Source organism: Fonsecaea monophora (assembly GCF_001642475.1).
Source record: "Fonsecaea monophora strain CBS 269.37 chromosome Unknown Scaff11, whole genome shotgun sequence".
Taxonomy (NCBI): Eukaryota; Fungi; Ascomycota; class Eurotiomycetes; order Chaetothyriales; family Herpotrichiellaceae; genus Fonsecaea; species Fonsecaea monophora.
The window spans coordinates 362,030-384,758 of NW_019173942.1; the positions used below are offsets into that span (position 1 = coordinate 362,030).

At 52.1% G+C, this 22,729-nt stretch overlaps 9 protein-coding genes across 9 annotated transcripts; 4 read left to right on the forward strand and 5 right to left on the reverse strand.

The window, feature by feature from the left end:
- Nucleotides 1–145: 145 nt before the first annotated feature.
- Nucleotides 146–616, reverse strand: AYO21_02572 (hypothetical protein; the record flags this gene model as incomplete). The annotated part of the gene is made up of 1 exon (XM_022652550.1): nucleotides 146–616. The coding sequence occupies one exon, from the start codon at nucleotides 614–616 to the stop codon at nucleotides 146–148; it is 471 nt and encodes a 156-aa protein (XP_022515238.1).
- Nucleotides 617–2,931: 2,315 nt separating this feature from the next.
- On the reverse strand, nucleotides 2,932–4,333 carry AYO21_02573 (hypothetical protein; the record flags this gene model as incomplete). Its single annotated transcript, XM_022652551.1, has 2 exons — nucleotides 2,932–3,809; nucleotides 3,865–4,333. 2 exons carry the CDS (start codon nucleotides 4,331–4,333, stop codon nucleotides 2,932–2,934), a joined length of 1,347 nt encoding a protein of 448 aa, XP_022515239.1.
- A 948-nt stretch (nucleotides 4,334–5,281) lies between these two features.
- On the forward strand, nucleotides 5,282–7,612 carry AYO21_02574 (hypothetical protein; the record flags this gene model as incomplete). Its single annotated transcript, XM_022652552.1, has 10 exons — nucleotides 5,282–5,469; nucleotides 5,523–5,616; nucleotides 5,706–6,065; nucleotides 6,123–6,190; nucleotides 6,255–6,425; nucleotides 6,524–6,572; nucleotides 6,639–6,700; nucleotides 6,790–6,917; nucleotides 7,015–7,232; nucleotides 7,328–7,612. The coding sequence occupies 10 exons, from the start codon at nucleotides 5,282–5,284 to the stop codon at nucleotides 7,610–7,612; spliced, it is 1,623 nt and encodes a 540-aa protein (XP_022515240.1).
- A 420-nt stretch (nucleotides 7,613–8,032) lies between these two features.
- Nucleotides 8,033–8,804, reverse strand: AYO21_02575 (hypothetical protein; the record flags this gene model as incomplete). The annotated part of the gene is made up of 3 exons (XM_022652553.1): nucleotides 8,033–8,123; nucleotides 8,189–8,379; nucleotides 8,451–8,804. The coding sequence occupies 3 exons, from the start codon at nucleotides 8,802–8,804 to the stop codon at nucleotides 8,033–8,035; spliced, it is 636 nt and encodes a 211-aa protein (XP_022515241.1).
- A 1,340-nt stretch (nucleotides 8,805–10,144) lies between these two features.
- Nucleotides 10,145–13,299, forward strand: AYO21_02576 (tRNA modification GTPase TrmE; the record flags this gene model as incomplete). Its single annotated transcript, XM_022652554.1, has 2 exons — nucleotides 10,145–11,057; nucleotides 11,597–13,299. 2 exons carry the CDS (start codon nucleotides 10,145–10,147, stop codon nucleotides 13,297–13,299), a joined length of 2,616 nt encoding a protein of 871 aa, XP_022515242.1.
- A 4,673-nt stretch (nucleotides 13,300–17,972) lies between these two features.
- Nucleotides 17,973–18,468, reverse strand: AYO21_02577 (hypothetical protein; the record flags this gene model as incomplete). The annotated part of the gene is made up of 2 exons (XM_022652555.1): nucleotides 17,973–17,996; nucleotides 18,058–18,468. The coding sequence occupies 2 exons, from the start codon at nucleotides 18,466–18,468 to the stop codon at nucleotides 17,973–17,975; spliced, it is 435 nt and encodes a 144-aa protein (XP_022515243.1).
- Nucleotides 18,469–18,607: 139 nt separating this feature from the next.
- Nucleotides 18,608–19,124, forward strand: AYO21_02578 (hypothetical protein; the record flags this gene model as incomplete). Its single annotated transcript, XM_022652556.1, has 2 exons — nucleotides 18,608–18,907; nucleotides 18,978–19,124. The coding sequence occupies 2 exons, from the start codon at nucleotides 18,608–18,610 to the stop codon at nucleotides 19,122–19,124; spliced, it is 447 nt and encodes a 148-aa protein (XP_022515244.1).
- Nucleotides 19,125–19,390: 266 nt separating this feature from the next.
- AYO21_02579 (hypothetical protein) lies at nucleotides 19,391–20,696 on the forward strand (the record flags this gene model as incomplete). Its single annotated transcript, XM_022652557.1, has 3 exons — nucleotides 19,391–19,881; nucleotides 20,026–20,327; nucleotides 20,515–20,696. The coding sequence occupies 3 exons, from the start codon at nucleotides 19,391–19,393 to the stop codon at nucleotides 20,694–20,696; spliced, it is 975 nt and encodes a 324-aa protein (XP_022515245.1).
- Nucleotides 20,697–20,774: 78 nt separating this feature from the next.
- On the reverse strand, nucleotides 20,775–22,510 carry AYO21_02580 (hypothetical protein; the record flags this gene model as incomplete). Its single annotated transcript, XM_022652558.1, has 4 exons — nucleotides 20,775–21,940; nucleotides 21,994–22,320; nucleotides 22,370–22,442; nucleotides 22,508–22,510. 4 exons carry the CDS (start codon nucleotides 22,508–22,510, stop codon nucleotides 20,775–20,777), a joined length of 1,569 nt encoding a protein of 522 aa, XP_022515246.1.
- Nucleotides 22,511–22,729: the final 219 nt, after the last annotated feature.

The following is a 22,729-nucleotide window of genomic DNA, read 5'->3' on the forward strand; positions in this document are numbered from 1 at the left end:
TCCACGAATTCGAAAGCCGCAAATTTCCAGCCAGAGAGCTCTCCCAGTTCGAACGCTTGGTTACCTCAACCCTCAGCACTTGGTGAGCCGCCACAAGACGAATTCGCAGTGACGACTGTCGCCAGCGAGTAGCGCCAGTTTTTCACTACCTCCACAATTTCCCATTATCTCGCTCGAATTCTTGCCGGTTGGGAATCTCCATAATCTCCATTCGTGCCTCGATTTCGGTGTCTGTGTCGACCTCCATCCCTCTGAGCGACAGATCCTCCAGCTCACCGTGCCAGTCCAACATCTCGTCTCTCCAATCCTGATCCTCTTCGGCCTCTTCTTGGATCTGTCGCAATTTGCGCTTGTGTCCTCGGCTATCTGCACGCACAGGGTGTCTCAACTGCTTCTCTGCCTCACCCCGGGCCTGTCTTTCTGCCTGGATGTGTGCGCGATAGCAGGCCTCGAGGTCCCATCTTGCTCGGATGTGAAGGTAGATCACATAGGCCGCTAGGAGCCAGATGAGGATATTGCCAATGGCTAGGAAGACTTCAAAGGGCTTTGGCACTGTATTTGTCCGAGCGGTTGTCTGCGATGAAGATCGCTGAGGGGATCCAAGGACGGTGCTCATTGTATATTTTAGCCGAACACTTGATGGCACAAGCGAGGACGTCGGTGACAACTGGTTTTGTGTGGATTTGTGGATGTTTTGAGTCTGAAATGAACCAAGTTTCTATCTGAGAGTATGGTGCCTTTTTCCAACCTATTCGAGACAGCAAGATTCGTTGTCTTTTGTTTGTTGGTAGGTGGGTGCAAGGGATACAGATAAACGGTCCTGAAGACCTGTTTGTCGATGGTCAGAATCGAGAATTTTAAACAAACGCAAGCAACGAAACGTTCACGTTCACGGTGATCCACGGAAACGGACGGAAGGAAATATGCAATCGACAGACTCAAGTAGGCATGTTTGATTTTACGACAGGGGTGAGCTATGAGTTGGTGTTGTCGTTGAGGATTGAGTCCTGTACCGAGAGAGCGACAAACAGATCAACCAGACATACATGTCAACTCTGGATAAACAGTAGGACGAGAGAGAGAGGCAGGCAGTCAGGCATATATATACCTATCGTTCTCTCCATCGTGCTGTCCTTGGAAGGAATGGCTCCATAGCGGTGGCGACAATGACCTTCTCACGTGCTGCCAGTCTATCAGCGACAACTCGTCGCTCTTCTACAAATTCAAAATCGCGGCCATGATGCATTTGTCGGTTCGCAAAACCACTCCCCCTCTACGTCGAATTTGGAGGTCCTGAGCACAGACAGCTGGCTAGAGTCTTCAGCAAAGACATCGACAGCAACAGCGATAGCGACGCTAATCCATCATCTACTGACATAGATCTATCAAGGCCTCAATCAGGGATCTCATCCCTCCAGTTAGCTTCAGCTAGAAGCATCGATGGAGGCAGAGGCAGCGATAAGAGAGCTCGTCGTCTTCTGGCCTACCGAAATCCAGCTCGCGCTCAGAGTGCCTTTGTCGATTCGTAAAATCCATCCCTCCCTTCCTTTCTTGAATTTTTTTTGTGAGGACGGACACCTGGACGGCACAGGGGGGTTGTACATAACACAGGTGCATGCTGTTGTCTCCTCGCGAAATTGAAGCATGTTGTCCATCCCACCTTTGTTGGCTCGCAGACTCACTCCCAGCAGGTCTGATCTTGCTTGAGCAACATGCTCGTTCAGTCTTTGACTCTTTGATCTTGTCCCTCGTCTACAAGGCTGGGACGCCAGCCAGACTATCTTCATCTTACGGAATTGAAAGTCTGTTTATTTCTTCATTTCGGTGCCCCTGACTCTCAGGGGCTCTGCTTTTGTCTACCTGTGCGGAAAATGAAGCATGTTGTTCCATCACCTTTGTCGATCCACAGGAGATGGATACTCAAGTTGAGGTGTCTTGGGACTCATGAAGCAGGTGGTGTCCACGGACATGTTGTCAAGACGATTGTCTCTTCGATGCGAAATCGAGATGAGTTGATATTTAGCTTTTTCGATGGGTGAGAAAAGTCTCATAATGGGATGGTGCGCGGTCAGACAGCTGACATCCTTCAAAAGCGACACAAGTCGAGAGGCTCCGTCGATCTACAATGTCTACATCGAGAGGTGTTAGTGAAGGGAGGGAGTTGTCCAAACAATGCAGTGGGATCGTGTATCCTGCAAAAGCGACAAAGGTTGAAAGGCTCCGTCGATCTACGATGTTTATCTGAGGAAGTGTGTTTCAGCGTAGGGAGGTAGGTGTCCAAACTATGCACCAGGATTGTCTATCCTGTAAAAGTGAGAGAGGCTGAGAAGCTTCGTCGATCCACGACATCTGCACGAGCCAGTGTCAGCCGCCTCGCGAATTCGAGGCATGTTGAGCCTGTGCCTTTGTCGACTGGTGAAAAGCTTTATTTCTTCATAATTTGGGAAGTTTGACGGGCGCCCGCCTCGTCAGCGTGGCGTGTTGGACGCCCGTGATTCCTGCAGAAATCGACAGCCTGTTTTTTGCCCTCTTTACTTTGTCAATTTGCGAGAATTCAGGTATCGAGCTAGTCCTGTTGACCCAGGCGGAATTCACCGGAGGTGCTCACAAGTCCCCCTTTGGACACAGAGATGGCTGCTGTGTGATAGTGGCACAAGGTACCCAGACAGAACGTTCCAACTGGTATGATGATGGGGTGGGAGAGTAGGGAATGGGAAAAGTCAGGGAAGTCTTCAAGTAGTCGTGATTGATATTGAGATTTCTACACGCGGTAGCCTCATGCTTCTTGAATGGCGGCACATGGCAGATGTTGTCCTTCTTCGTAGCCGCCCCTTTCCTGCGTACCAAGTGCCATGCATACGTGATGGGGGAATATAACATGTATAGGCTGGCTCTTGAGGACGTTATCCACAAAGACTCCATCCCATTCATTCACCATAACAATTCATGGTGCCACTTCGCGGCAAAAAGGTCAAGAGCGTCCACAAAGCTGGTTACACTTGACTCCGTTAGCATGATGTTGAGCGCGATAAATCCCCTAGGGGCAATGTAGAAGCCTCGCTCCAGCATCCAGAAATAGAAGAGCTCCTGGAAGTCAGCGGCCGCGGGACCCGCGAATTGGATGGTCAAGAGACTTCCCTTGCCCTTGACGAACATCTTCGGCGGCCGCTGCGGGTGGTCTGCAGTGTGCATGTCGTCTGTCACTGGGCTAGATGGGATCGTGCATCCTTGCAAGACGTCGTGGTTAGACAGTACAGTCTCAATCGCCATCCTCATGCCGTCGCCCAGCGCGTTCAACTCATTGATCCTCTCTTGATCCAAGAGTTTGCAGCCCGCCACACCAGCACTCATCGTGAAGCAGTTGTTATTGTAGGTGCCTGGGTGCTGAAGTGCGCCGTCGCGCGGATCATACATTTGCATAATGTCCCTCCTGCCCCCAAATGCTCCAAAGCTCATTCCACCGCCGACCCACTTGCCGAGTGTCATCAGGTCTGGTGTGACGCCCGTCTGGCTACCAAGGCCGTGGTAGTGAAGACGCGAAGTCATGACTTCGTCGAAAATCAGGAGCGCCCCGTGGTCGGTCGCCAGACGGCGGAGCGTGGACAGGAATTCGCTGCTTGCGAGGTAACAACCCCCAGACCCGAGCATGGGTTCTAGTAAAATCGCGGCGAGTGAATCCTTGGGCAGAGATTTGATGAGCGATTCAGTGCCTTGGGCGTCGTTGTATGTGCCGACGATGAAGTCGTGTGGGAGGTTGATGGATGGTTTGTTCGAGGCAGTTCGTCCTGAAATTGTCGATCCGTGATATCCTGGAGTTGAAAGCAGTCAAAAAAAGGCTCCGATGTGGAAGAGCGCAGGCCTTACCTTTATTAAACATGAGGATCTTCTTCTTTCCAGTGAAAGCCAGTGCAGTAGCAAGTGCCATCATATTGGCTTCTGTGCCCGAGTTGACAAACCTGACCAGCTCGATTGCAGGAAATCGCTCGCATACGATTTTTGCCAGTTCCGGCTCCTGCTTGTTACAACCTCCATAATTCCAGCCACCCTGCACTGCGTCCTCTATCGCCTGTCTTATCACAGGATGGTTGTGTCCGTATATGCCTGCAGTATACTCGCCCAGGAAATCGGTATAGCGCCTCCCATCGACGGTTGTCAAGTAACACTCGTGTCCATGGTCGATGGTCAACGGAAAGGGATCCAAGTGTAGCACTGTCCGCGTATTCCCGCCTGGCATGTATTTGCAGGCCTCCTCATGGTATTGACGAGACTTGGGGTTCGCGGCCGCGTATCCCTTTCTGAAAGAAATGAGGGTGTCACGGAGCGTCGGTCCCATGGTGGAGAGAAATCAGTAGCGTAGATTGACCTCCTGCTCACGACAAAGATGACTATTGCGCAGGCTGCAAACAAAGGCGTCAGGTTGGTTGTCTCAATCGAGAGTCATCTTTGAGTATGCATTCACGATATCTTTCTTCGATGACTGACCCTACCGCCCTGTGACCAGCCGATAAACTGAGGACATCTCCATTATTGGCTGAATCTCGGCATCCACCGAGCTGTCGAAACTCCCTCGTTCCATTGGGCAGAATATGTAACAGTTCCGAGTAGCTGGTCACAGTCAGCATTCATGTTCAAAGGCGGGGCACACCTAGGATCTATGGAGTGTTCAAACTGCCACACTGCCTTGGGAACAAAGTGTTGTTTGAGAGAATGTTAACGAGAAGTTCATATTGCCATTGAACGGTTGGCGACAGAGGGCTGAATGTTGTTCCTAAAGGAGTCAATGGTGGGTGCGGGATGACCTGAGCAAGCCCTAGAAGGAGTGCCACTTGGTACTTGTCGAATAATGGTCAAGTATTGCCTTTGCGAAACCAGTTGGTGATGTGTTTAGACGGACACGTTGCGCCCGAAGGAAAAATTAGCCAGACAATCAAGGCATTTTGAATCCAGCCAGGAGACGATGACGCTGCACGCTGCGTGGGCACTGGCACTGTTATTGACATTGACAACTTTCGCTCCTTTCTTTTCCCATTGCGAAATGCACTCCCACTCTCACGGCTCACTTCCAAAAAGAAGGTCCCGAATTCTCTACCAACAGCGTACCTATCCTAGTGTTTGTCAAGCTCTCTCTAGGCCTTCGTTTAACTAATGGGCATGACAGTGTAATATCTTGGATATCTAGCCACAAACGGATTTTCCCTGCCCCTCTCCTCCACCACCTTCTGAGCCCCCAGGGCCCCCGTAGCCACAGAGCCAAGCAAGTCCAAGTCCCGCTGAGCCAACAATGAGCTTTACAGCAAGACGAGTTTCGACCCTCAGGTCGGCCCTGCACGCGAGCCAAGATGGTCGCCGCTTCTCCATCCATCCTGAAGATGAAAACGTCTCTGCTCCGCACCGAACCCTCCGGGACCACCCAAGTCACAAGCCACATGCCGCGCTTGACAGCTCAAGAGCTTCGACTGGTGTCATATGGTGAGTGACCGCGATCCTCTTTCTCCACAAGTTAATGTCTGACGTCGAGAAAGGACCACTGAGCAAGCAGCGCGCCATGGCTTTCTCGAAGAACCGCAGAAGTGGGCCAATCTAGGTCAAGGTGCGCCTGAAGTCGACGATGATATTGTGAGTGCCATTCAACATCTTGTCGGCCATCCCTATCAGCAACGACAATGAATTAGGCTTGCTCAGGTACTGATATGACATGACCGCAGGACGGCTGTTTTCCTCGCCCAACTTCGATCCCATTGACCAACCATGGACGAGAATATGGGCCAACGGCTGGCATCAAGCCTCTTCGAGCCGCCGTTGCAAAGTTATATAGTACGTTCCCCCTCCAGGCCTCGTCAGTTCAAGGCTATGATGCGCAGACACCTTCTCTCAATCAATTCTGCACTGATGCTAATCTGAGGGTACGCGAAGATGACAACTACCGCCAGGGCAAAGAGAGCCAGTACTCGTGGGAGAATGTGTGCATTGTACCAGGAGGAAGAGCAGGTTTGATCAGAATCGCTGCTGTATTGGGCAATGCGTATCTCGGCTTTTTTATTCCCGATTATACGGCCTACAACGAGGTAACGATGTCGGAATGAAGTCGAATCCATGCAGCACGAGTTAACGGTCCTTCACAGATGTTGTCGCTATTTCGCAACTTTGTTGCTATACCCACGCCTCTCTCTGCTGCTGACGGGTACCATATGTAAGTCTGCGGGAAACAGGAGTCCATATCTTACAGGAGTCATCTGAATCTAACAATGACCTAGCCATGCCGACAAAATCGCCGACGAGCTGGCGCGCGGTACCAGTGTCATCTTAACCTCAAATCCTCGTAACCCAACTGGCCATGCTTTGGTTCCTGAAGAGCTCGCCCTGATCCAAGATATTTGCCGGGACAGAGCAACATTGATCTTTGATGAGTTTTACGCTGGTTACAGGTAATGATGGCTTGAATCCCGCGCTTGCATTGAGAATGCATTGCTCCTTGAAATTCGGTCTTTTCCGAAAATGAATCTTTCTCGCTGACGGACATCAGATACGACTCCAACTGCGATGGGAGCACCATCTCTGCTGCGTCTAATGTTGTAAGTACCACCTTTGACATAAGGTCGATGTTGATGACAAGAAATTTATTCACAAGTGGTTGACAGATTGACGTTGATCGGGACGACGTGATCTTAATTGACGGTCTCACAAAACGCTTCAGACTCCCGTAAGTCTCCCGAGAACCTGTACTAGGCTTGAAGGCTACAATGCTCTACCATTCCCAAAACCACCTTCGAGTGCTAATGTCAAAATCAGAGGCTGGCGCGTCGCTTGGATTGTTGGTCCGAAGGAATTCATCAAGGCGCTCGGCTCAAGTGGAAGCTATCTCGATGTTGGCTGCAATGTACCATTTCAAGAGGCTGCCGTTCCGATGCTCGACCCTCGTGAGTTTACCTGATCTGATGACCGAAACGAAAATATAGGCTTAGCCTTTCGTCATGAACGTGTTCTACGACATCACTAACATGTATGTACCAAAAGCGAAAGTCAAGGCTGAAATGAAAGCCCTTCAAAGTCACTTCAAGATGAAGCGAGACTACGTCCTGAAGAGACTCGAAGAGATCGGATTCAGATGGGGCGACCAGAACATTCCGCAGTCGACCTTTTACATATGGTTGGATTTGGCGTCGCTGGAACCTCCCTTGCCAAAGAACAGCCCGCTTGACATCTCTAACGGACTGTCATTCTTTGATGCACTGGTATGATCCCTGCTTGCTTGGACACTGTTTCCCGTCTTGCAAAACCATTGCTGTAATATCTGTCCTAGTTCTTACTGGCTAACGGATGACGGCAGCTCCAAGAGCGAACCATCGTAGTCCCGGGAATCTTCTTCGACCTCAACCCAGCCAAGCGGCGCGATCTCTTCGATAGTCCTTGCCATCACTTCGTTCGTATTAGCTATGGTCCCAAGATGGAACAGCTGAAGATGGGAATGGACGGAATTGAGAGAGTGGTCAAGCGTGCGAGAGGAGAGTTCGGAGAATTTGACACCGCTATTCACGATGAGCCTGAGAGCAAGAGCCCTGGCAGCCCGATTCAGTTCTGGAAGGGTCAGGGTCAGGGCGAACGCTTTCAATGACTGAGTTGATGAGATAAGAGATCGCAAAATGGGTTTTTAGGTGTGGTACATTTAGAGGTACAGCGAGGAATCAGATGTGCCATGGTCTCTCCAACGCCCTTGTCCTGACTAAATTCTGGCATAACATTTATGGTTGATCGACGAGATGAAAAAAAAAAGCAGCTTGCTCCAACAAATCATTAGTTCTCATTTTTCTCCCATTTTCCGTCATAACCTGGCAAGGCCTCCGGCGTCGGGCAATTCGGGGAGCTTTGGTAGTTTCGGTAACTTTGGTAGTTTGGGGACTTTCGGTAACAACTTGGGAAGCTTGGGTTTGGGCAGCTTGACTTTTGGCAGCGATAAATCAAGCCCTGACGATCAATTCCTTCGTTAGCCTTTAGGACCAAATTGTCCATACAATCGGGGTTTGGGGGATCAAACTCACAGTAGTGCCAATGTCAGGTCACCGTGGATGCTGGCCTTGAGCTCAATTTCAATGTCGAGGTTCAATTCCAATCGGAGCTTCAAGCCACTATACTTCCGCGTTAGTCCTGTGGACATGTTTTCACCCGTAACATGGTGTTTTGAGATACGTACTCTTGGTCCATAGGATCTTTCCCGCTGCTATCCTTTGCATCGATGGGTCGTGCAGTTTCTAGGGGCTGAGACGGTGGAGGACCTCGCCATGGGATTTCCCCACGGATCATGCGTGCGTATGTTACTGGGCCCGCCATGGATTGCGAAGGCGGCTTGATCCGTTCGAACGGTTGGAACTCTGTGATATCCCGCTGCCAATGTTGTGAGCCTTAAGAACACAAACTCGTTTGGAAAGATGCCCTGGGCCTCAGCAGGTACTTACAGGATCGGGGTTTTGCAGCCACTGCGGATTTTGCTGCTGTTCACTTGGGTGAGCTTGTGTCGGCTGTGCCCGTCTTGCGACTTGCTGCTGCTGCTGCTGGGGTTCTGGCCCTTCGTCGATTGACGCCATGGATTTTGCAGAAGCATTTCCCGCCTGAGCTCGGGATTGGGCTTGCCTCTGTCGTTGATTCTGTCGTCTCCGTCGTCGGGACTGAGATCTGGAGCGTGATTCGTAACCCTGGTCGTCCGCGCTCGTCGTCGACTGATCAGAGTTGCTGCGTTCTAGCCCCGGCCGACTCGGCTTCTTTCCCCCAGGCGTATTCTCTGGTGTAGGTGTTTGCTGTGGCTCCGACATAGTGACCGCAAGGAGATGGAAGAGGGAGACAAGTCACGGAAAGGAAAGGAGGGACTTTTAGCAGATATGGAAAGAGGAAAGGGTGGGTGTTCAAGAGGGAGAGATTGAGATTAGAGCCAGAAGGAAACTGGTACGGTGAGCAGGGTTGGTGTTGAAACGAGGGAGAACGAGGTCGGAAAAAGGCATTCGGGGAAGGAGGCTGCAACAACGACATCATCGTGACCAGGGTCTGATTTTCCCCAGACCGGTTCTGGGTCGACCTACCTCAGAGCTTGCGTTTCCGTGCTTGAAGCAGCGGGATTGCGTGCACCATGATCGAAGATGCAGACGTCCCAAATGAAGATCGATCTGTACTCTTGACCAAGATTTTGGGCAGAAGATGCGCATTGATCAGGCCCAGCTAGGAATTCGATACTTGGAAGAATCCCGGTTAGCGGGTCCAATGACATGTGGCGCCAGCACGTATCATTGGTCGCAGACAAGCCAAGGCGTAACGTGGTGGCGGGGCCGACCTGTGGCGCTGGTGTGGCGCCCCACCATCTCCACGATGCCCGCTGCAGGATGACGCAAAGGCTGTTCGACTCGTTCAATCCGTCTCCCTCGATCAGCAACCAACACCTTTCCCCTCTCCAGCAATGACAAAAGTATGAAGTAGTAGCCTTGTTATTGCACAAACTTCACAACTCCTGGGAGGCAAAGATTGGCCCGTTATGGCTGAGGGCAGAACCACTAACGGCCCGAAAGGCATCTGACAAGCCTTGCTCTGCCACTACAACCACGAACATGCTCCGGTCTGTAAAGAGATCATCTCCATGCACAGTGTGACATCAATGTCGTCGATTGAGGATAGGTCTGTAGTCAACGCGGTCCGTGCGTTTCCTCATTTGTATTTACGCCTCTCTCAAGTATCCTGCCATGATCCCTGCCCACAACAGCCACAGTGCTGGCACCGTGATCCTTCTTTGCAATTATTGGCCAGCCAACTTGCGGCCACCTGGCGGCCCTGGCCTTTTGCACATGCCAAACCCTGTTCCCCAAGCCCCCTTTGCTGACTCTGTCGCCGATCTGTGGCGTTACACACACCCCCTCCCTCAAAAGCAGCAACGTTCGACGTCATGAGCGTGCGTGTAGAGGCACACGCGATGTAGGTCACTACTCAAGTCGTCTACGTCCTGACGTCTTGTGTGGGGTTGAAACTACAATTGACAGCGGTGTGGTCAACCTTGATTCTCTCCCCCGGACAATAGTCCTGGTCGTCATACGTCGAGGCCCTCTTTTTGTCCCTGTCCTTCTCTTCATCATCATCCTTCCTTGCACATCTTCCTTCTCAATTTCCCACCATGTCGTCCGAACAAGAGACGAAGAGCACTGAAGAAACCCAAATTGGCGGAAACCTCGACGCTGCTGGCTCTGCCTCAGGAGCTGCAAACATCGGAGCAAACGCTTCCTCCAAGAAGTCTGAAGAGAGACGAAAGCCCAAAAAGCTAGGCCAGAAAGGTCAAGCCAACGGTGAAAAAGCAGACGGCGAAGGCGACGCAGACGGACCAGAAGAATCTCCAACACCACAACCAAAGATGGATCCGCAGACATCAGCATCAGCATCTGCCCGCTCCGGTTCTCGACGAGGGAGCCGGGGTCGCGGTCGAGACTCGAGCGAACCCCCCAGTGAGGTTGACAGCGCATATCGAAGCGACGTCTCCCAGAAAGGCGGACGACGGAACCGAAACCGGAATAGAGGCAAGGCCCAGGCCCAAACACAGCAGCAAGGGAAGGGCGGCCTTCTCGGCGGAGGCGGCGGGCCCCTTGATGCAGTTGATGAGGTCGGCGACACGGTGAATGGCGTCGTTGACGGCGCCGGAAACCTCGTGAACGACACTGTCGGCAAAACCTTGAGCAAGCCCCACGAAGCTCTTGGAGGACTGCTGCACAGCAAAGGCGGCAAGGAAGGGGAGGGAGAAGAAGGTGACGGCGAGACCAACGAACAATTGAGATTAAGACTCGATCTTAACCTAGACATTGAAGTCCAACTGAAGGCCAAAATTCATGGCGATTTGACCCTTGGCTTATTGTCAGTCAATCATCCATTCCACTGCGCGAATGCTAACGTCTCACAGGAACTAGTGCATGACCTCGATTCGACACCACCCCCTACGGCCCCTTCAAATTACCTCTACAAGCACAGCCATTGCAACGAATTAGCACAACAGTTGGGGAAGCTCGAGCAGGGGCATTGGTCATGTGTTGTTGTGTTTGGTTAGCTTCATTGTCAGATCGTATCACGGCGTCCCAATTTTTTTGACTTGTCCTGGATGACGGCGAGATAGGGTGTCTGTGTATGTAATAAAAAGAATGACGACCCAATTATGTAGAGATTGTTCTGATTGTATCTACACCTGGTGATGTCGAAAACCCGTGTATGCGTAGATATCCATCAGCCGTTTCCTGAATGATATGGCGCGGAGCGAGCAGCCCCTTGCCAAGCCTCTCCATTGTCCTTCTCACCCTCACAATCCCGCGTGATTGTCGTTCGCATCACATATTCAAAGACGAAGCTGTTCGAATGCTATATCGCATAGGATTCCGAAGCTTGAGTAGAAACTACCTTTTCTCCTCCGTCTTCCGAAGATGTCTCGCTCAGCCACGTGGGTTGAACGCCCTGCGCTGGAGTTCATCTCAGCCGCTCCAACGCGGCCGGTCGTCCTCTGCGCCAGTCCCTGATTTAGAAGAATGGTCTACGCGAGCAAGCCAGCATACGACCTCCGATACAATATATGCACTATCTACTGCCTCAGGCCGAGCTGCTATAGCCGTTATCCGCATCTCCGGCCCGGCATGTTTGCAGATTTATCAACAGCTCTGCCCGAATCGCGGACTCCCTAGACCTCGCACCGCGGCGTTACGAAAGCTCTACGATCCCGAAACCGCACGATCCTCAGATCCCCGAGTCCTTGATACTGGCTCATTGGTCCTTTACTTCCCTGCGCCCAACACGGTGACCGGCGAGGATGTACTGGAGTTCCACGTCCACGGTGGCCCTGCCATTGTTCGCTCGGTGTTGGCCGCCATAGCGAGATGTGGGCACTTGATGCACGGAAGAGAAGGAACAGTGAGACATGCCGAACCTGGCGAGTTCACAAAATGGGCATTCTACAATGGAAGATTGGATCTCACCCAGGCTGAAGCCCTGGGCGAGAGCCTCGCAGCCGAGACCGAACAACAACGGCGATTAGCTGTCAGCGGCGCAGATGGCGGACTCGCGAAAAGATACGAAGAATGGCGTACCATGTTGCTATATGCTCGAGGGGAGCTAGAGGCTCTGATCGACTTCTCGGAGGACCAACATTTCGACGAGTCGCCAATCGAGTTTGTGGCCTCGATCTCGAAGCAGGTCCAAGCACTGAAGAGACAAATTGAGCTTCACCTTCGGAATGCCTCAAAAGGGGAACTACTGCGCAATGGCATCAACGTAGCTTTCCTGGGGGCACCAAACGCGGGCAAGAGTTCCTTGCTCAACCAGATCGTTGGCCGAGAGGCTGCAATCGTCAGCGCCGAAGAAGGGACCACTCGAGACATTGTTGACGTGTCGATCGATCTCAATGGTTGGCTATGCAGACTTGGTGACATGGCCGGACTCCGCGCCACTGGCACTGTCGGAGAGCAGCAGCAGCAGCAACTTGTCGGCGCCGTGGAACTCGAAGGCATCCGTCGAGCACGGGAGCGGGCATTACAATCGGACGTTGTTCTGGTTCTATTGCCCGTCGAAATGGATAAAGATGGGAACCCGCAAGTCCCTGTCAACGGAGAAGTACTTGAGGCTGTGCAACAATGCGATGCTGCCGGCAAGATTATTCTCGTTGTTCTAAATAAGATTGACCTGCTCGGCATGCATGATGATCCAAAACAAGAAGGCATGATAGCCTTGCAGACACGGATCCATCAGATATTCCCAACTGTCCCTGAACGACGGATTTGCTTGGTATCCTGCAAAGATGCGACAAGCAACGTGGTCGGCTCCGATCCAGGTGGGATCCAAGCATTCCTCAAACAACTAACCAGCTCATTCATGGAGTTGACGACACCGTCAGCCAGCGAAGACATTGCGGAAGCGCAACTGACTGCGGCAGAAGCGCAGTCCTACTGGACCACGTCCCTTTCAGTCACGCATCGGCAGACCACGTACCTCTCGCAGTGCTTACATCATCTCGAGGACTTCCTTGCCCAGAGCCAGTCACGGCCGCAATCTCACCTGCAGATAGATACCCCGGAATTCTCCGATTCGCCTGATTCTGCCACTGATTACCGCACTGATCGCCACAATGACCTTGTTGCTCCAAATATAGCACAGGTCGTTGGAAATGGGGATACGGATGGTGCAGTCGATATCGTGACTGCAGCGGAACATCTCCGTTTCGCCGCCGACTGCCTCGCCAAAATCACGGGCAAGGGAGGATCCGGTGATGTGGAGGACATCCTTGGAGTTGTCTTCGAAAAGTGAGTGACCATTTTCTTCTCTCAGTGACTGTTTATTGCGGTTAGTTTTCCTTTCCAATGGGCAATCGCTGTCCGAAAAGGGTCTTGAAGGTTCAAAACAATGACATTTCGTGGTCACACTTTGGTTCTGGGGTATCTATCTCCCGATCTGTCTGCATAAATTCTGGGGCTTCGTCTGGCCTCGAATCCGTCCTGTTGGTCCATACTTTGGGCTAGCTGTGCCCATTCAAGCTCCCTATTCCCTTCCAAGTCTCCAAAAGAATGTGGGACTATATCCAAAAGAAAGACTGCAAAAAAGAAAAACACCCAATGCCAAGAACTGCCCCCTAAGCAAAGCCCCTTCCTGAATTCCATTAATATCCCATATGTGCCTGAAACTCCTGAATGTCGTCAAACAATTTTGGCGGTCCTGCGCCTTGTTTCCGAATTATGCTTCCCAATTATGCTGCCCGAGCAAAAAGTGGTGGGATGATATACCAAATCGAGAAAAAAAAAGAAAAAAACTCCGAGAAATGCCGCTAAGTGTCGATGACGGATATGTGCAGATTGCTGAGCTTTTTGTGTTGTACAGGTTCTGCGTGGGAAAATGAAGCCGTCGAGAGAGAATCACATGCTCGTCAAGAGCTGGGACAATGTCGAAAGAGTGGAAAGTGATCGAAGCCGGGATCACGCAAGTCAAGCGTCACATGTCGAAGGAATGGGTGGAGCGATGGAACACGGTTCCTGATATGGGGTCGTCGTTTCGGCGGAATGGGAATCACCGGGACGGTTCAGTTGTATCCGCCACGACCTTGGGCAGCCTGCTGTCGATTGTATCCACCGCGACCTTGGACGACGGGGATCCTGTTGTATCCTCCACGGCCCTGTCTGTTGTAACCCCCGCGACCTTTTTGGGGAGCAGCCGGGGTGTTGTATCCGCCTCGTCCGAGAGCCATTGTGATCGCGAGTGTGGTTGGGATGAAAAACACGAGGAAATAAATGGTTGCTTTGAGATTTGGGGCTTGAAATGAAGTCTGGTCGAGGGCGCTGGGCTCTGCGATAATGTATGGGTGTCGCAGACAAGTGGCGCGCAATCCAATAGATAAAGAGACAAAAGACAACAAGGAAATAGATGAGATGGGGCTTGGGCTTTTGGTTTCTGCTTTTTGTCGATGGGACTGGTGTTGTAGTTGTACTTCAGGACGACTGAAAAGAAAAAAACAGAAATAAGGAAAGTATGGTGTATACCTCAAATCTGGGTTTGGCTGTGTAGGTGTGCGTGTGTGTGTGTGTGTTGAACTGGAAACTCTGGCAATGCGCGGACAAAGGAAAGAGATTAAGAAAATAATGAGAAATGGGTTTTTTGCTTATGAAGGAATGTGTGTGTTGATGTGTGATGGGAATGAAATATTCGACACCTCTGAAGGGGGGGATGAGAAAAGAGATATATATCTTTCTGGGATGTGGTGTGTGGTAATGTGTATGGTGTAAGAAGCCAGCGACCCACGTAGATGGGCCTGACGAGGAAACGGGTTAGAGTGGTGGTACACGATCAGTGAACCCTTTGGACGGATGTGACAGATCCCAGGGTTCCTGACCGCGATGAGGTAAATTTGGGGGCTGATGCTAAGTCTACACTCACCGTACTCGTACAGTAGCAGTAGTAGTAGTAGTAGCAAGTGGGCTGCGAGATTCGCCTGTGGGATGATGGGGGGATCCATTCAACGCATGACCGAAAGAAGGGAGAGGGAAACAGGCGACCAAAGGTCCCTAGAGGTCTTGGGTCATCGTATTCCACCTTTCCCCCCCTGACCCAGCCATGCTCGTAGGGCTGACGGATTCTACTAGGAAATGGACTTTTGAAAAAAAAAAAAGCCCAGTGTGGGAAAAAAATGGAGTCCGCAGCCTCAGGCAGCCACTGGGAGATCCTGATGGCCTTGTGGCCTTATCCTCGTGAAGGGTGAGCCCTGGGCTTTGCATTGCCCCCCTTGTCCCTGTCCCTGTCCCGTTTGCCGTCCCTGACACGAGGAAGGCCAAGCAAGGGTATGGAACCATTCAGATGGCACAAAGGGCGCGGGAGGCGTCATGTTACACTTCTCAGTGGGCAGTGAACAAGCGAAGGGGAAAGTCGGTCGCCAGAATCTTTGGGTTGGTGTGCTAAATTCAACGATGTGAGTCGATGGAAAGACGTGCGGCGTGGCTTTTAGGGCTGGCTAAGGCTGCAAAGACATGCATTAGCACGGATAGCTGAGTGTTAGGATAGGCCAACGGTGTAGCTTGAGTGGGGAGTTGATGGTGCTAGTGCTCACACTTTGGGTGGAAAAAGAGGTAGTTTGGAGAGGCTAGGCTATGAACGCACTAGATCATCTTGGCTGTCGAATCATCGTTTGCCCTCTGCGCACCCGTTCCCGCACAAACACATTCCCACCCATCACACACCAAGGCGCAGTTCAGGGAAGGAGGGAAATTCTCCTTTTGGACGAGGAAAGTGTCCCTTCCGGTCCCCCTCATCCAATCACTGTCCTCATTATCGCGTCGTTCATGCGGTAGTATCTGGGTAGGTATCCCGTTACACTTGCTTCGAGTGATCTGTACCGAGTACATGGATCATACTGGTCATTTCTCGCCCGTGTAGGCGACCAGACTAAAGAAAGGGAAATGCAACAGCAGACGGCAATTGAACCAGGATCCGTTGTTTCCATGACGTGCTTCCAAAGGGGAAGGGGTGCAAGACTACTATGCGATACGCGAGTATCAGAGTCACAGACAATCTGGTCCACGCACCTTCCTGTATTGCAAAAGGCAACCATGCATTGGCGAGCTAGTAACGTGCGAACTTGGTCACCTCACCTCCCGTATATCCAACCACAAGTACAAGTCTATCTAAGAAAAGGAATGAGCACATGGACAGTCTCCACACGCGATGTTAATACCTCGAATGGACGATACCGGATCCATGATGTTCCGTGCTCTCAGCAAACCCACATGACGAATGGACCATGCATGTCTCTCTGGGCGACGAGCATTTGGTGACGACAGTGATGACAACCACCACAAGTTCCCTTCCCCTCAATATTGTTGCACATGTGATGACTGACTCCTCACCGATATTCCCAATGTTCCCAACTGCGGCTGGGCGGGGCGCAGCGGGCCGGGACTGGATTAACCTTTGTTCCGACTGGCCTATTGTCTTCCTCAGCACGCTCACTCCGAATCAGGCAGATTTTGTGATAGACTTGCGAGGCAGACTCTCATAACCCCGTGTCCCTTTTGTCAGTCAATCGACTATTCGATGTTCTAGACCCGCCTGGCCTGACACCCCACTTGTCAACAGGAGATATCTCAGATCAGAGAGCCCAGGATACCACTTACCTACCAGTGTGTTGATCCGTGGGGAATTCTCCGACAACGTGGGAAGTAAAAATAGAAACGCTCCCTCATCAGGCCCGCTAAACCCTGTTTAGACTAGCACCGTTCGATCCCGATTTCCAATTCGGGATTTTTCTTTGCCTGATGCGTGTCGATAATCGTCCTCGCTTCCTCTGATCAGTAACTCCCCGCGACGGTTATCCTTACTCCGGCTAGTTCTGCGCGGGAATCGCAACCGCTATAGTAACCTCGCGGCCTGACTTTTGATGCGGCCTCCCCGACTCTTCCGGTGACTGAACATCATCTCATCGAAGACAGACTGGGCGGTCAACGACCATTACTATCTCTCTTTGAAAGATATCGGCCTTTGAGCTCATTTAGGTAAGTCATCGGGGTGGCCGACCGGCGGCAGAAGCTAGCCAATGACTACTTCTCTCTATGGCCCTCGACCACAAGGCTATCCTTCGCCCGAGTTATCTAAGTTTCTATATCGTTCATCGGGTATATGAATCCCTTGCTCAACCTCAGCCCGGCCCTTTTGGCACGAACAGTTGCTTTTTTCAGGCTAGCTCTTTCATGAATTCCAGTCACGAGTTGTCCTGTTCCAAAAGGGCCATATGTGACGGGGAGCAGCATCTCCCCGTGGCATTGACGGCGGAGCACCCAGGTCAACCTTGTTACCCCTTGTCATCCCTTGGTAGAGGTGAGAACAGCTCGGTATGAGGTCGATCCGGGTTGCAGCTCTACAACAAACCTACTCCGGATGCTGCCCATCCGAGGGCAACGGGGCCATAAACGTCTTGTACTAATGTTGACTCCGTGATGAAACTTCCCTGTGAGTGGACAATATCAAAACCTCAAATTCTATTCCGGCATGGCAGCGCTCTCAGCTGTGGAATCTAACAATCCCTCTGGGTCTGCTTGGGGGCTTCGAACGCCGCTTTCAGTTGTGACTGGTCGCTCTGCTAGCATCACATATGTCGCCGATGAGACCGGTCGAGGATCGCATATGACATCGCCGACACGGCCTCCACTTGACGGCCCTCGGACCGTTCTCTCAGAGCATGCCACGAACTCCCCCACTGCCCCTGGCTGTGAGCACGATGGTAGCAGTCAGCCTTCGCTTGTTTAGGGTTCAGCCCACAGACGCCAGTGGGCCTCATCGTGGTGCCCCCTGGCATGATGGTCCAGGAACCCCGGCTGTGAGAACCGACTGTCCACTCACACGTGCGATCTCATCATCCCCGTTCAGCTTCAGCGACTGCGGCCCCCTGAGCCCCACACGACATCCAACGCTGTCGACATGCTCGGTGTGAATATGCCGACGCATCACTCCAGAGACTCGTGGAGATCCTTGGAAGTGTTCAGAGTCAGGCTTCTGATTGCGTAGGGGCTGTCTGTTCCGGCCCCTTACCCCGGGTATCCAATTGATCTCTCTACAACACGTTTGGCCCTTGTCGGCGCGGTCGAAGTTGTTGATGTCAAGAAAATGGACTCCAATAGCCGACTCTAACACATATTTGAATCCAGAGTCGCCGAGCACCGCAAAATCTGGGTGGCCCTCGTTGTACGGTTTGACAGGGTCTGAAGGACGAGAATAGCGCATTCTCAAAGCCCACAGGTCTGCGAGTGGCTTCTCTTGAATGCTGATTGATCGTGGCCAGATTCTCGAGAAAACTTTGACTTCTGAACCCCGAGGCTTTTGGTCGATGGCCTGGACTTCGACAAGGTGCTTTCTCTCGGGCGGTCGACCTTCCGATACTATCGACAAGTCGATCGAGACGTCTTGTTGGTGGTTCGATCCACGAACTCCAAAATAGAACATCTTGACTTCTACACGACCGAATTTTGTCCTCATTCCTTTGAAGCGGCTCCGCTGGCGGAATGATGAGGTGAAGGACTCGGGTGCCGTGCTCTAACGAGCATATGCTCGTTTTGTCTCGCATGCCGGAGAATGAACTACCATGGACGAGGAAGGTCAGTTTGACGACTGCGGTGCACCTCGCATTTCGTGCATCCTCGAACAGCATCCTGAAGGCTCTATAATCAGGTTACTAGAAGACGGAGGACTACGACTACAACGGGAGGATTGGCCATATCCGCAAGTGGCTGATATCTCCCTTTTTCGTCGTTGCATGGCCCGTGTGGAGCAGGCTGAAGAGCAAGGGGCACTTAAAATTGAATTGCGCCATGTTGCGACACGACTTCATGCAATGAAGGTGCTCTTCACGGACTGTAGGGCCAGCTTCACGCCCGAGAATTGGGTAAGTCTCTCTATGGTGATGTTGACTATCGAACAGTGCTATGGCGATGACTACTTCTATCTCAATGCAGAGCAAAGTTGACCTTGTCGCCGCGCATTGGTCCCGTCCCTTGACACATCGCATTGTACTCTCATCAGAGTCCTCGACCATGATATCAGTTAAGGAAGAGCCAACAAACCTGTCCACGGCAACTGTGAGCACCATCAAGAGAAAGTGAAGGACACGTGCTTCGATATCCACATATGTGCCCAGCCTGGAGCCCAAGGGGGTTGTTGATGCCCATTGGAATGCGGGACGTGTACGTCTCACCCAAACACTCGAGCAATCACAAAACCCATGACCTTGATCAACCTTTTACACACCTGGACTTCCCATCCTTGACCGAAGATCCCGATCTGTTTTTTGCGACCTGACCACAGTCACTCATTTACCTCCCCTGGCTATTTTCAGCAAGTTTTAGTCGTTCCTTTGCTCACACACACGATGCGAGCATTCGTTCCCTTCCTTCTCGTTGCAGGCGCGATAGCGCAGAGCATCAGCTTCGTCTATACCGCGACGTTTACCGAGACGGCCTTTGCCTTTGTCACCATCACGACATGCCCGTGCCCGACGAGCACGACGGGCTTGTCGACCCTGCAAACGACGACTCCCTTGACGACAACGTCTGCGACCACTACCACGACCACGACCATTAGTGGCCCGATCCTGCCTCCCGACACCATCACGTCAGCCTCGTCGACCATCACCACCTCGCCCGGGTCCAACACCCCTGGAAGTTCCATCTCGACCCTGTCCACGACGACGACTTCGTCTTCGGGAGTCCCCGTCGTGACCAACGACGCATACATCTCTGCCGTCCTGCGCCACCACAACATCCACCGGACAAACCACTCGGCGGATGCGCTCGTGTGGTCATCGAGCCTGGCCGACACGGCTCGACTGATTGCCGAAACATGTGTCTATGGACATGACACGTAAAGAAAAGCCCCCCCCCCTTCCTCCTCCTCTTCCTCCTGATCATATCCCATATACATGCCATGCTCTTTCCCCTTGACCTACCCCTCCCCCTCTCTCCCTCCTCCTTAACTAACATCCCCTTCTCTCTTTGGGGAAAACAGAACCGTCAACGGCGGCGGCTACGGCCAGAACATCGGGGCCGGCTACCCAGGCACACCGCTGGGCATGGGCCAATTCGTCACCGAGGGCCTCTACAACAGCGAAGTGAACAACTACGTCGCGTACGGGACGGAGCCGGACGTCAGCACCGTCGGCCTGTGGGGCCACTTCACCCAGATCGTGTGGAAGGCCAGTGCCGCCGTGGGATGCTACACGGCCGACTGCACCGGCAGCAGTGGGGGACTGGTCAACGCGGGGCCCCCGATCTCGCCCTTCTTCACCGTCTGTAATTACGCGCCGGCCGGTGAGTATAACCTGTCCATATCTACCTACATATCCACGAGCCTACCTGCCTGCCTGCCTGTGCCTGCCTACATGCCTGTATACTATGTAGTGTTGAGAAAACCAAACCCCCTTCCCCTTTCCTCTTCCCTCTTCCCACCAGTCCCAGTCCCCAGCGGATCTGGTTCCTAGCAAACATTCGACTCGAGCTAATGTTCCCTCGATTACCGTCAAACAGGAAATCTCATCGGATCGTTCGCCCAGAATGTCGGTGTGTCAATCGGTCTGCCGACAGTATTTGGGGATTATTGATCCTCTGAAAAACACGCCGAGGAGGGAGGAAGAGGAAGAGGAAGAGGAGGAGGAGGAGGAGGAGGAGGAAGAGGAGTGACTACTTGCTGTGATAGTGGGAACTGATTTCTTGACAAGTAATTGATTGATTGATTGATTGCTCGCTTGCTCGCCTGACTCAATATCCAGACTCATACGAAAAAGATCTTGATAGCGTTACATCCTGGTCTTCGCGACTCATCACATCGTCAATATCCTTCTTATCCTGTCCCTTATCCACCCCCCGTACTTTGGACATGTCCTTGGATGACTCGTGATAGCGGCGTTCCCTGTCTTGATCTTTCTCAGCCACGGCTGCCATGTCCACCACAGGTCCCTCTTCAAGGGGCAGCTTTTCGTCTTCTCCCATAACACACCCCCCATTCTCACCGGAGCTCTCCCGGGCCGACTTTGCCTCCTTCAGCTCCCGCGCCCGAGTCTCTCGTTCTCTTCTCTCGTCTCTCCATTTCATGCCCCGGAAATACACTACCCAAAGCATCGGCGACGTCGCAATTAGACCCAAACTCAAAAAGGTAAAGGTCCAGCCTCTCCCCCAGGCATCAATCATGGGTATCACGGCAGCCGTGGCGCCTGCCCCCAGGCCGCACCTCGTTAGGTTGTTCGCTGCCGTTGCCGTGGCAGGCGCTCTAGGATAGAAATCGACCAAGAGTGTGCTGGTCACGTTGAACGCGATCGACATGGTGAAACTCGTGAAGAAGAGGACGACAAGCAGTGCCGGGAGTGGCCCATTGACATCCAATATCCAGCCAAACGCAAGCACCAGCACTGACGTGAAGTAGACTGCAGGAATGGCAACCTGCAACCTCACCTTTTCAATCGGGAAATTGCTGAGGTCCTGATTTCGCCCCTTCCGGATCTTCACTCCAAGTTTCTTGCACCAACGGGCGAAATTGCGGTCCAATAGTTGTCCATTTGTGAGGGCAGCACAGAGGGATCCACAGCCGAAAGGAATAAAGCACAAGCCGATCTGGAGTTCGTTGAAGCCAAATATCGCTTGCAGCTGGGATGGTAAGGATGCTGTGACGTCGTAAAAAGCTGCAAACAAGAACGCGTTGTAGAAGAGAAGCAGTGCGTTTTCCTTGTCCACGATGATGTAAAGAGATCGCAGCGGGTTGGGGAAACGAAACTTCTTTTTCCTCCGCGTCTCGTTTTGAGGCTGCTCGTCTTTCACCGACATCTGGTCCTGAGGACGCAGCTTCCGAGCTTTGCGGATTGCCAGGTAATTCATCAGAGACATATTCCAGCCTTTTGGTGGGATTGACCCATTGCCGACCTGAGTGCGAGCTATTCCGGCGGTCAGTAGATCAGTACGATCTTTCTTCAATCATGCAGCGTACCTGTCTCGGGAAAGAAGATTGCGAAAACGACCATGAACGCAGAGCCCATGATCATCAAAAACCAGAAGATGGCCCTCCATCCCAGAAATTCAGCGAGCACACCTCCAATGACGGGACCTATAGCAGGACCAAGCAGAGATCCCGCAAGAGTAAATCCCATATATCTGCCTCGTTCTGCCGCAGTGGCAACATCGGACACAACAGCGCTACACATAGCAATTGTGGCGCTAGAACCGGTGCTCTGGAAACAGCGCAAGACAAACAGCGCCGCATAACTGTTCTGAAGTGCAAGGCCAATGTTGGCGAGAATGTATATAGTAAAACAAACTATTTTGCGAATTAGTGGAAGCTTGAGCCCGGAGACCAATGTTCATACCGGCATACGCGGGACGCCGACCAGCAGCATCAGCGAGATCTCCAACAAATGTAGGGGCAAGGCCTTGGAAGATCTGGTAACGAGGGTCAAGTCAACTTCCAGCGCGACCGGTCTACGGGGGGGGAGAAGATAGCGTACCATGTAAGAGGTCAGAGTCAAGTTAATCAATGAATCGGAAACATGCAAATCTTTCGCTAATGCATTCAGAGCTGGGAAATAGATCTGTCCGGACACAGGAGAAAAGAACCCAGCCCACGACGCCATAAACACTATGAATAGTTTTTGATTCCTTGTAAAGACCGAATGGACTGGTCCACCAGCAGTATCGGTGGCTGTTCTTTCGACCTGGACGGTATCTGG